The 13,755-nt window shown below is 34.6% G+C and overlaps 2 protein-coding genes across 2 annotated transcripts in view; both read left to right on the top strand.

The window, feature by feature from the left end:
* Positions 1–2,849: 2,849 nt before the first annotated feature.
* On the top strand, positions 2,850–3,498 carry LOC110017940 (putative invertase inhibitor). Its single transcript, XM_020715109.1, has one exon. The coding sequence runs from the start codon at positions 2,864–2,866 to the stop codon at positions 3,401–3,403; it is 540 nt and encodes a 179-aa protein (XP_020570768.1). The 5' UTR covers positions 2,850–2,863; the 3' UTR covers positions 3,404–3,498.
* Positions 3,499–10,912: 7,414 nt separating this feature from the next.
* LOC110020033 (seed linoleate 9S-lipoxygenase-3-like) overlaps positions 10,913–13,755 on the top strand; it is a 3,246-nt gene continuing 403 nt past the window's right edge. The window contains exons 1-5 of the mRNA XM_020717994.1: positions 10,913–11,158; positions 11,249–11,356; positions 11,989–12,163; positions 13,092–13,382; positions 13,455–13,732. Of these exons, the coding sequence (XP_020573653.1) occupies positions 10,960–11,158; positions 11,249–11,356; positions 11,989–12,163; positions 13,092–13,382; positions 13,455–13,732 (1,051 nt within the window). The 5' untranslated portion in view covers positions 10,913–10,959. The remainder of the gene's footprint in view (positions 11,159–11,248; positions 11,357–11,988; positions 12,164–13,091; positions 13,383–13,454; positions 13,733–13,755) is intronic.

The raw sequence follows: 13,755 nt of genomic DNA, 5'->3' as shown, positions 1-13,755 counted from the left end.
TGAAATTTTACTTTTCCCTTTTTTGCCTCATTTCTGTCCCAACCACTCGGATTCGGGTCATTCGGTCATCTTTCATGACTTGGTCGGCTTTGGTCTTGCTTGCTTTGGCTCAGAGGGTTGTACATAAGTAGGTTTCTTAGTTTTCTATTAGTTGTTAGGAATTATAATAGAAAATAATTTATTACTATAATAAGTTATGAGGAATAAATTATTTCCTTAGATTAAGGAGATATTTCTTTTCCTAATTTATATTTATTTCCTTGGATTAGAAATTATTTGTTTTCCTATTTTATGTTATTTTTTATATCTCTTAATAATTAATATGAATTGATTATTGGAGATATTATGTGATATATCTTTCCTTTCATATCATTTACTTTTTATTATTTTTCCTATTATAGAATTTTTGTAAAGGTTATTTATACCCTCGTTCATATCAATGAAACAATCAAGTATTCTACTTTATTCCTCATTATTTTGAATTTCAACATGGTACCAGAGTCTAATTTCGTACTCTAGCCATCAGTCTTCCTTTGAGAATTATCGGACTCCCTTCCTACCATCCGCTATGTGGGAAGGGAGGGGCACTCATCTTGGTATTTGAAACATCGATTTTTTATTCTTCTCTCTCCGAATTTCGAAACCCACGTCGATTTTGTGGACCCTTAGGATAACGCGATACAGTCGCAATTGGAGCTAGCTAGCAAGTCAACCACGGGATCGCGGTGTATGGAGACCACCGTAACTCCATCTTCCTCCTCCTTCAGCTACGCTCCTACCCGAAACCATTGAGGAAGTTCCACATGCAGCAGGACGGAGAGGTCATCCACTTCGATAAGGGCACCCTGGCACTGATAAATGAGATTAAGCTGGCACTCGAGGGAAATGAGGTCGCCGCCAAGATTGACGCCATGAAAAGGATGCCAAGCTTTTTCTTAACACCAAGGCCCTTTCGCAACTTTTCATCACAATCGTCCACTGCGTACTTCCTTTTGAGGACCACACAATCCCTCCTTTACCTCGAGATAATCAACAAAATCGACTCCACCGGTTGCGTCCTACCGGAGATGATCCTCATATGTTAGAATCTTGCTTAAACACATGACAGACAAAACTCAAAATTCAGTCAAGCCTAAATTCAACATATTCAATAATCTGAACGACCCCTTGTCGAAACACATGACAGACAAAACAAAAAATTCAGCCAAGTCTGAATCTAGCGAATTCGATAATCCGAACGACCACTTGCCGAAACACATGACAGACAAAACTCAAATTTCAGCCAAGCCTGAATTTTGATTTTTCCTATAGGCACTGTAGAAACTGCAGTCAAAAGACAAACACACTTGTCTACTTGTTGAAACACATAACAGACAAAACTCAAAATTCAACAAAGCCTGAGTTTTGTGTCTTCCTACAGGGATTGTAGAAACTAAGTAAAAACACAATCACAGTTGTCTACTTCTGTGCAGACTCCTCTGTATTATTACATGTAGGAACTTTCAGTCTACTTACAGACACTGCATGAATTGCAGCCAAAGCAATCAAAATTGTCAACTTTCTTGCAAATTCCCTGCAGCAGTACTAGTAGGAGTTTTTTGTCTACCTACAGAAACTGCAGGAACTGTAACTATTACTGTCTAGTTACCTGAAAACTCCCCGGCAACATTATCTGTAGGAACCTTCCGTCAACCTACAGACACTACAGTAACTGCAGTCAAAAGCCAACCACAGTAGAGGATAAAGACTTCAAGTTCTACTTCACAGAATCTTCCTCGCCATTATTTAATATTTTTAAATTCAAGTTGAACGTGAGTTTCAAACATGTTTCAACTTTAGGGGAAGTGTTAGAAATTATAATAGGAAATAATTTATTCCTATAAGAAGTTATGAGGAATAATCTTTTTCCTGAGATTAATGAGATATTTCTTTTCTTAATTTATATTTATTTCATTGGATTGGGAATTATGTGTTTTTCTATTTTGTGTTATTTTATATATCTCATAATAATTATTATGAATTGATTATTGGAGATATCAGATGATATATCTTTCCTTTCATATAATTTCTTTTTTATTATTTTTCATGTTATATAATTCTTATAATTATTATTTATATTCTCGTTCATGTCAATGAAATAATCAAGCATTTCACTTTATTTTGCATTATTCTTAATTTCAAGAGGGGGCTCTCTTTTTTTGTACACTCATTTTTTGAACTGCTAGATCTCTCCAAGATCAGCTCTCACACTTTTTTGATGCACAATATGCGATCATACAACTTTTTAAAGTTAAAATAACACTATTTTTTATATGATAATTACAAAGACAAATTTCATGTGTTCATAAATACATAGGAATTGGGTTTTATGTATGAATATTCTTTTTTTTTTCCCCCAAGCACATCCAAATACACACACACTCCATATGCAATGTCTTGAACCCGAAATTTCTTCGTTGAAATACAATACCGCCAACCATTAAGCCAAAGTGGCTTTCAATATCTATGTATGTACATGTGTATAATATATATATATATATATATACATATACATATACATATTATTTTTAATACAAATAATTAAAAAATAAATAAAACAAAATATACAAACTGCATTTACAACAAAATAAGCACCTATAATTAAGCTCATGAGAATCAAATTTAGAATTCTCCATTCTAAACTTGAAATCAGCTCCATTCAAACCCAAAACAGAAACTTTCCTAAAAAGGCCAAAACTGAACTCTTCAAAAATCAAAAAAAAAAAAAAAAAAAAAAAAGGAAAATTCATTCCAAACCACCATAAATACCCACCCATCACCTCCACACTCAATTCATTCTCCCTCACAAAATAACATAACAGAAATGAGTCCCTTCTACCTCCCCATCTTCCTCCTCCTCCTCCTCCACAAATCCTCCATAACCACCGCCAGCAGCATCATCGAACAAACCTGCAGGCGCTGCGCCCAAACCGATCCGGCCCTAAACTACAACCTATGCGTCGGCCTCCTCAACTCCAACCCTAACAGCCGCAATGCCGACCTCTCCGGTCTCGGAGTCATCTCCCTCAGCATCACCAGAGCCAAATCCATTCAAATTCAATCCACCATCCAAAACCTAATGAAATCCAACCCTAGCAGTAAATATGTCAGAGAATGCCTAACTGTTTGCCTGGAGCTCTACACTGACGCCACTTCTCTGCTAAGCGATTCTATGAGGGCGATACAGTCGGGTCGTATCAGCGATGCGAGGACTTGGATCAGCGCGGCGATGGATGCTGGGACGACGTGTGCGGATGGGTTTGAAGAAAGGGGGTTGGTATCTCCTTTGAAGAAACGGAATGATGAATATCGGAGCAGAGTTCTTATTCCATTGGCCATAGCTGCGCTCTTGGATGGCAATTGATGATGCTCTGTATTTTGCCAATGTTCCACGCAATTTTATATTCTCTTTATTTATTTTTTTTTTCCAGTATAATGGCTGAATGAAAGGCCCAAGTTGAGAAAATAAGATAATCAATGAATATATATACATATAAGTGACTCTTTAGTTGTCATCTGCAAAGTCAGTTCTAAGTTCCCTGAAGTGAGGGGTTTGAGCCTGCCTATGTGCGAATAAGTCGAGTGATTAGACAAATGAAATTGGTTGGAGACTCATGTCATTGCCTCTGGCCAATCTTTCAATATATATATATATATAGATATCATTTGGGACTTGAAATTTGCATGTACTGTTGCTAACATGCATCTAATAAAATTGAAAGTTCTCTAAGCTTTGTTATCATCAAATATGCATTTAAGACAAATAAATTATCTTCGGTTATAATTTTATGGGCATTAATAGACATGAATGTGATTTATTTATGTGTATGTGAACAACAAAAGCTCATCAATAAATGTGAACAATATTAAATTTTATTTGCCATATAGTTTTTTTTTTTGTATAAATAATTTGTAAAATGACAACAAAATAGAAATTTTCTTGTCCTTTATTTTTAAGTTGGACATTAAATCATTAAATTAGATTAATTAGTGCTTGATATACAAGCTAATCTTATCTTCTATCATGATAAGTTAGGAAAAAAACTTTTAATATGAGGAGACTTTTAACAATGTGAAGTGAGTTTTCATTAGCACTGAATGTGGATATCGAAGATGATAAACCTAACTCACTTGTAGGGCTAGAATGAAATGATAAAATTTAGCATACCTTCTATTTACTTCCACTTTTGCAATAATATATAATTGGTTTATCCTTATTCCAGGATTAGGAACAGAATCAAACCAAGCACAGTTGAATAGGAATACACCCTTCAATAGAGCCTGAATAAAATAATTCAACAACTTCTTCGAGAATCTTATGATAATCTATCTTGTCGATTGATTTATCATTTAATTTGACACGAATAACATAGTTAAAAGACTTTTTTTCCTTCGGACCAGGACCTCGCATGAAACCTATACCCATTTACATCATAAATTTGCCAAATTTTCATGATACACATAGGTCCCCAAGCAAAATCAATCAACCATCAATCTGTCACTCATTTCCTCCTATCATGAATCTGTTAATACATACATAAGAAATCTTGTGTTAATGAAAAATCGCATGTCATATGAGAAATGAATCCGTCAATTTTAACTCACATGAGTTGTAAACCTCTTGGGGAAGTTTTCTCGATCTTTTTGCTAGTGTCATCGTCTTCAACTAAATTTAAAATTTCCACGAATAAACTATTCACACATTAAAATAACATTGAAATAGCTAATCATGATATTTTCTAGATAAATGAGTGAAAAATTATAATAAAAAAAATGTCTTACTTAAAAAGGGGTTGTGCTTCATCACAATTGAGAAGAACATAAAATGTCACTACTCGAAGCTTTTGATCATTAAGGTAACGTAATATTCACCTCGCCGATACATCACCTAACTGCTGGAAAATAGAATGGGTTGATGGTGGCACAAAAACCCATTGTTTCTTTTGTGGATTTTTCTTCCCCGAAATAGTAGGAGCAGATTGTCGTTATCTCTTACAGTAAATATACTTCATATATTGATCCTTCTGATTGGGTCTTATTCTTCACAGTTCTCTTCAGTTTATTCAAAAATCTAAAAAATAAATATTGTTTAGCACAAATTAGCCATATTTTTTTTTATAAATGAGTGATTAAATTTCTAGTCTCCAAATAATTACCTTTCAAACAGAAATATTAATGAATTTTAAGTGTAGGTGGGTAAGTTGGCTGCCCATTTTAAGCAGACTTCTTTTATGCTCTTATTTTATTAGTATAAAAATTATCACTTTTTAACAAAATGAACAACTCAAGTAATAAATTGTAATTTCTAAAATATAAATCCTATATAGAGTAGTTGGAGTGCTATCAAGTGTCTCGGAATATTAGTACTTCTTATTCTTTCACCTTTGGCATAAAAAAAACTATTCTAATTTTATGTATCACGGTTGATTTTCTATAGCACTAATGAAATCAATAGAAACACCAACCACTACTTTAAAATAGAGTGTGCTCAAGGAAAAATTATTGCATACGGACATTGCATGCAGGATACCGATCTACACCGTAGATCATGGTGATCCACGTTGATGATGTGTTTCGGTAGGCTCCACTTTAAATTTATTTTATTTTTTTTTAAAACAAAAAAAAAATTGATTGCATCTTCACCGTAGATCACCGTGATCTACAGTGTAGATCAGACACCGTATGCATCTCTGCATGCGGTGTCCGTATGCAATAATTTTTTCGTTCTTAAGGGGATCACTTCTTCTTAAATATAATGAACAATAAGGGCCTGATTCTATAAGAAATAGGTAGCCCTAAATAAAATAAACCCTGCTTTATCAAAATTAGATAAGAAAAATTCTCTGATTTATACAAATTCATAAAATCTGAAATTTTAACTTACTGATTGAATATATTATAAAATATATTTTTTTAATACAAAAGAGGCTTAAGAGGAGCAGTTATGAGATCACGACCAGATCCAAAAAATGGGCTAATTTGGTAAGCATGTTAGTCCAATATCATGCTACACTAATAAATGGGCTTATAACTCTAATAAAAGGGCATATTACGGGTATCAATTCAATGGCCCATGCACTGTCACATAATACCGAATTTACCCCTTCAGGTAGTTAGTTGTACGGCGACTAGCTTCCGATCGCATAGCCTTACGCCATACCTTGACCATCGTTTGAGTGGTTGATCCGGCAGCCTGAAATTCAAGGAAAGCTGCCCGCGACACAATTTTGTACCCAGACTCAAAGGCTGCTGTAGCCACGGGTTCTTGGTGGGTTTAAGAAAGCCGGTCCTTGGGTATTTTTATATATTTTGCCGTCAAGGGAAAACACGTCAAATGGCGGCGACTTTGAAACGTGTTGCGGAAAAAAGTGACGCTCTAGAAACGCCTATCGTCAGCGAGGAGATCCGCTGGAATTATTTTGAAGTTCTCTTGATGGAAAATTTCCATACATACCCTTCATTTCTTATGTATTTATAACTCCAATTTTTACGTGCATATCACTTTACCAATGCAAAAAAAATGTGTTTTATATTTTGAACATTTTGTTGCGATCACACACACGAAAATTATTGCATATGGATACCGTGCGGTGTCCGATCCTGACCGTATATTACGGTGATCTACGGTCATAATGTATTTCTGTGGACCCCATTTAAAAATAAATAAAAAAAATCAAAATACATCATGACCGTGATCTACGGTCAGCATAGGGCACCGCATGCATCTCTGCATGTGGTGTCCGTATGCGATAATTTTTCCCCACACACACACATGTGATACACCTACAACAAGTTTCCATTATCGAGAGCAGAACATTGCTAAACTCATATATACATATATATACACAAATGATACACATACAACCACACATGCAACATATATATATACACATACGACCACCGTTGAACTCCGCTGGCCGCCCCCATCTCTCTGTCATTGGCGAACTCTATTCTGTAACGACTCATCTTCGAATGTTGTGTAAGAAAGTATCATGAATACGGTATAACGAAGTACCTTGAATACGTTGTAACGAAGTATTTTAAATATGATGTGATGTATAGTGTCGTATTACAAATATGATAATAACTTCTAGCAACAACTATTTACAACTGTGGTAATCAGAATACGATCACTTTGACCTTGTGAATCTTCTAGCACACAACACTTATAATACACTTAAAATTTTTATAACTTCTTTTTAAATTTAAGAGAATATATTACTTCTAAATTTATTATATTTATTTAATGGTATATTTCGAAATAAAAACTATATAAATTAAAATATTTTTAATTATTTATTCATATTGAGCCTTGTTAACTTTATTTTATCTTTATATTTACCAAGTAATATATTCGTAAGAACAAAAAGATTATTCTTATCATTTAATATTAATTAGAAGTTTTATATTTTTAGATAAATATTTCTATTTCTTAATTAAAAACCTAATAAAATAAAATAAAAATAACCTTATACAAAAGTATCAAATTTTAAAATATTTTAAAAAGTTAAATAAATTACTCATAAATATGAAAGATGTGTATGATGCGCAAACACTTTTACTAAGTTGTTGTGAAGTGTCAAATACTTTCAAACATCAACAATCACCAGACATGCCCCGGATAAGCGTCAGACACTCTCTTGACCTGTCTAATTTAAAAAAATATTAAAAATAAAAAATATATATAAATTACTAAATTAAAAAATTAAAAATTAAAAAATATATATTTAATTTGTTAATCATCTAAGGTATATATTTATAAGTAAATTTTATAAAAAAATATTTTATATTTAAAAATTTAACCTATATGTTCAACTTATTCGTCGATTTCTATTCTCTTTATTGATACCTTAGTTTTTGAAAGAAATTTGATATGTTAAAACTTTTGCATTGTTGTTACTTGTATTTTTGTATTTTATGTGATGATACTCCACATTTAGGTAGGCTTTATATTATTTTTGAGAGTTGTGGCAAAAAAGGGGATGATCAGAATCAAAATGGATCAAATCAAGATTACTAATGCAAAATAGTGTTCTAGTGTTCAGGCGTGAGAACCGTCCACCTTGGAGTCAAAAAATAGTGAGCTTAGAAAGCCGACACCGGATAGCGTCGGGGTGTTGTACTCAGAGCGCTAGGGCGCCAACTTATGGTGTTTAGGCACTGGACTTTGGAAAAGCTTTCCCGAGTGCTTGAAAACCCGACGATGGTTTTGTAGCGTCCATCGTCGGGGCACCAGAACTGCAGTGCCTAGGCGTTGCGACACTATCGCTTAGGTGTTGTAGTAGGAAAATTGGAGCGTTGCGATGCTACATATGGGCGCCTCTGCACTAGAACCCGATTTTTGGAAGTTTGGTGTAGTTCTAACTTTGGTTAGTTGGGAGAAGATATGAATAGTTTGAAGACAATTTTGGAGGGCTTTTTTTCACCATTTTTCTTCTATCATTTCCAAGAGAAGAATTGAGGAAAAGGCTTGTAAAGATCAATCAAGTTGAGAGAAGTGAGAATTCGAGATATTTTTTTGTGATGGAATACTTGTAATTTCAACTTCTCGTGATTAAAGGAAGGGAGATAAGTTATGAAGTTTTATTTTGTAATTGCTTTCATTTTTTTTTTGTAAGACTTATGTATTGTTATTTTCTGTGATTGAATACTTGAATGTGAAAGTTTCTATATAGACTTGTGTTGACAAATGATGGATGATGATTAACTTGTTTCACTTCATTTACATTTCATTTTGGCCAACTGGGTGTTAATATTTATCGTGAGTTACAAATCTCGAAAGAATTGGTAATTGAATCTATAGAGTTAATCACATTAATTTGGTGGAATAATAATATATCTACTAAATTAATGCCTACTTTTAGGGAGATATTTATGCATGGGTTAAAGGTTGGTATTAGAGAACCAATCTAATTTTTAGCCACTTTTTCTCATTCCACCAGAAGGGGTTAAGGAAAGTAATAATCCATGTTTGTCATCCATATGTTCATTCAACTTTCTCATTCATTGACTTATCTAACCATTGCAACGGAGGTCTTCTCGAATACTTGAAGAACTTTTTGCTTTCTTTGTTGACAACTTAAGATTTTCTTTTACGACTTAAATTAAATCAACATTTCAAGCTAGGATCGACATTTATAGGTTAGAGATTTTCTTAATTAGATTAATGACAACCAGAACTAATCCCGATATTAATGATATGCCACGTATACTTGCGTGAGCCGCCAGCACCTGATATGTGTAATCCTATTATATATTTTTATTTTTTATATTATTTTCAATATATATATATATATATATATATATATATATATATATATATATATAGTGATGTCAATTTCCAATATTTTTAATAATAAAAGTGTTTTGTGTTCGTGTCTTGTAGTAAACGTGTCACTGTGTACGTATCAGTGTAACATTTAAAGATCATATAAAAAATCAATTATTTTACAATTATAATTAAAAAGTTAACTATAACTTTTATTTGCATATTTTATTGTTGAATCGGGATCTATTATGTGAATCACATATAAGGAATAGAGTGTAGAATAAGAGAAAAAGAGAGAAAGAAAACACAAGATTGCACAATAATGAACATTAGAATGAGGGAATTGTGGATGATTACTTTTGATTGGTCTTTACTGAAGAAATGAACCCCCATTTATATGAGGGGGTACAATATACATAATTACCTACTTACCCCTAATTTATGGAGGTGTTATAAGGTATTTTAGATATTTACATAAATGATTCTATGACTCGACTATCATTGCATTTGGTCGACTAAAATCAACGCGCATTGGTTCGATGATACCAGTTTTTCCAAATACGCTAAGTTGAGAAGTTGGTCAGCTTCTAATGATCTTTGATTTGGTCGAACTTGGATCGATTGGTTTTGTTCCATCGGTCGATTTGGTGCCTTCATCGGCTTGGTTCCACCGCTAGACTTAGTTCTGTCTTCAACCACTCAAAATCAGGAGCTTATGTCACCAAAATGAGACTAAGCTATCGGGCAGATGGTTATTGATCGTAATCCTATAGGTATCTCGCCCATTGACAAAAAGGTGCTTTAGGGTGCTTGTGGTGTACATCATTGAAGAACCCCTCTGTCTCCTGATGAAGAGTCTCGAGGGTTGACGATATTAGGGCAAAAGCTGGGTTGATGCCTTCTCTTGGCTTGATGCCTCATCCTTTGATCTTATGGTAATTGGACTTCTTGTCTTTCTGCTGAATTTTCTCGAGATTCGTGTTGTTGCATTTTCTGATGAACATTTCATTAAATTTTTTCATACAAATTTTTATTTTAAAAACAACTAACCAAAAACTCCCAGAAAATTCTTCACCAACCCCCATATCAGGGAAAATATTTGCATACATAAGATGTACACAGCTCTGCGTACATCAGGGGTTATTCATGGGGTACAATGGGGTTATATCTGGGTTATACCCTCTTGTAACCTCCGATATAACCCTGAATATAAATCTCCTGTACCCCCAGAATAACCTCTGATGTACGCAGCGCTGCGTACATCTTATGTACGCAAATATTTCTCCCATATCGAACATCGAAATAATTCTTAAATACAATTGTTTTAAAAACTTCACCATATTTCTATAATTGCACAAAAATATCATTTTAAATGCGCGGTCGGGTGCAATTATTATTATATCTTAAAAATCAATCTTTTCTCAAAACCCAAAAATACCCTCAGCAGCCCCCGGGGCTCTGTTCTCAGGTCCGAATATTTAACTTGAATTTACCTATTTACCCCTATAGTTTTAATTATAGTCAGCAGTGCAATACCCGACAGCAGGTACCGAAAATTCTTTTCCGTTGAGCTATTTCCCCCCCCCCCCCCCCCCCCCCTCAACTTCTTCTCCTTCCCTGCGATTCCATTGGGAGTGTAGGGTTTCTTCGCTATGGAAAGTTTGATTGGCCTCGTGAACAGGATCCAGCGAGCGTGCACGGTGCTCGGCGACTTCGGTGGCGAAGGAGCCGCCGCACTGCCTGCCCTCTGGGACGCGCTTCCTTCTGTTGCCGTTGTTGGGGGGCAGAGCTCCGGCAAGTCTTCAGTGCTTGAGAGCGTTGTTGGCCGCGATTTTCTTCCGCGAGGATCGGGTAATGACTGGATATCTGGAGCTTGATTGTTTTGCTTTTTGTTTTGTTTTTTTTACTTGTTTACTAATGGGCTTCTTGTTGGGGGAGAAGGGATTGTGACGAGGCGGCCGCTTGTGTTGCAGCTTCACCAAATTGAGGAGGGGCAGCCTGAATATGCGGAGTTTCTTCATATACCGGATAGGAGGTTCACCGACTATTGTAAGTGATTTCTTTGTATTCAGTTTTTTTTTTCTTCTTTTAATTTCTCTCTAGATTCATCGACCATTGCTGTTAATTGCACGTTTTTTATGGTTATTTTGCACTTTTCTTGTGATTTGCCTTGCTTAAATGAGGCCCAATATTTGATTCCAACGGTATAAATAATTCAGAAAGCGCTGACAGCGTGAATTATTAGAAACTCGGATGATAGTTTTCCCACGTTGTTGGGCGAAATGGTTTGAAATTGGTCTACATGATTTTTTTTTTTTTGCATTTTAATTCTTTTTTTCTATTATTCATTAACAGAAATGGTTGAATTTAACGGAAAGCATTTTGTATCAAGTGGAAATTTGGATTTGTTTTAATTGTTTGCTTTAAATGCGCTAAAACTTTTTTGTTTATGATGAGTTTTTTCTTCTTTTCTTTTCCTTGTTGTTTAGCAATTAGAAAAATAATTTGAACAAGATTTTTACAGAATCTATATAGGATGTATATCTTAGCTTTCAAAATCATGCATATTGTGTGTATCTTGGTTTATATCAGTGTGAAAATTTATCATATTGTTTTTCCCCTGCTTTCATTGGTTCCTTCCTCTTTTATTTGTCTTTAACAAACCCATTTTCCAAATTCAGCTCTTGTGCGCAAGGAGATTCAAGATGAAACTGAAAGGTTGACAGGGAAAACAAAACAAATTTCACCTGTTCCCATTCATCTCAGTATTTATTCGCCACATGGTATGTGCTTCTATCTTGTATATGTTGCTCAGAAAATGGAAATCGGATTAATGCAACATGTGGCCAACCCACAGTTAATTTTGAGATTTTTCTATATATGTAATAAAGTTGTAATTGTTTTTTTTATAGATTATGCAATTTCATAATTTTACCCCATGGTTTTTGTTCAGTACTTGAAAAAAAAAAAAAGAATAAACAAGAATAAACATTAAATGATTTTGCTTTTGCCCACCTTAAAACATAAAACTACTTCCACCTCTGCTTGTCTATAGTTTAGGCAATTTAATAATATTGCCCCCTGCATACATTTATTTGTTCATTACTTAGAAAAAGTTAAACATTTGGTGATTTCGCTCACCTTAAAACTTAAAACTACTTCCACCTCTGGTTGTGGTCTTATCTTAATTGGTATCCTGCTATTTGTTCGATATCATGGTTCTCTTTTTATAGTGGCAGAGAGTTTCTTATTCACTTGTATTGGCAAAAACTATTTATTTTTATGATCTATTGGAATAGTTCATATTTCTTTTTAGTTGATTAAAAATTCATTTTACACAGTGTAGGCAATGTGCCTGTTAAGCTATATGAAAGTTGGCTAATTTATCTGCAGCTCATTGAACATGTTAAAACTCAGAATAATGTGGTGGAATACACACCTTTTCATTGATATGAATGTGGTTATAAATAACCCTTACAATAATCTTGTAATAGGAAAAATAATAAAAGGTAAATGATATGAAAGGAAGGGTATAACACTTAGTATCTCCAATAATTAATTCGCATTAATTATTAGGAGATATAGGAAACAACATAAAATAGGGAAATAAATATCTCATTAATTCTAAGGAAATAATTTATTTACAAGAATAAATTATTTCCTAACATAACTCTAATTCTAAGGAAATAATTTATTTACAAGAATAAATTATTTCCTAACATAACTCTAATTCTAAGGAAATAATTTATTTATAAGAATAAATTATTTCCTATCATAACTCCTAACAGCTCTTTATCCTCGATCATCACGACACCATCATGCCATTTGTAAGACGAATCAATGCCACCGATCGAAAGGTCTACGCCACCCGAACGCTGCTCTTCCTCAACAATGACAGCACCCTGAAACCCCTCGCTATTGAGCTTAGCCTCCCCCATCCAGGTGGCGATACTTTTGGCGCCATAAGCACTGTATACACGCCCATGACTTCCGGTGTTGAAGGCTCAATTTGGTCGCTTGCCAAAGCCTATGTCATCATCAATGACTCCTGCGTTCATCAGCTTATTAGCCACTGGTATTTGTTCATCAAATAATCAAACATAAGTTTAAGAATTGTTTACATTGTAGCTAGAATCCTTCGTGGCAGGCTGCGCACTCACGCAGTGATGGAACCCTTCGTGATCGCCACAAACCGCCACCTGAGCGCGATGCACCCCATCAGTAAGCTCCTTTTGCCACACTACCGCGACACCATGAACATAAACGCTCTCGCTCGACAAAGCCTCATCAATGCCGGCGGCCTACTCGAGTTCATCATTTTTCCTTCCAAGTACACTATGGAAATGTCCTCCTCTGTTTACAAAAGCTGGAATTTTGTCGAGCAGGGCCTTCCATCCGATCTCCTCAAGCGAGGAATGGCGGGGGGCAGCCAACCCCCAACCGACCAC

This window comes from Phalaenopsis equestris, unplaced genomic scaffold (assembly GCF_001263595.1).
Source record: "Phalaenopsis equestris unplaced genomic scaffold, ASM126359v1 Scaffold000002, whole genome shotgun sequence".
NCBI classification, from domain to species: domain Eukaryota; kingdom Viridiplantae; phylum Streptophyta; class Magnoliopsida; order Asparagales; family Orchidaceae; genus Phalaenopsis; species Phalaenopsis equestris.
This window is presented reverse-complemented; position numbering and strand designations above follow the sequence as displayed.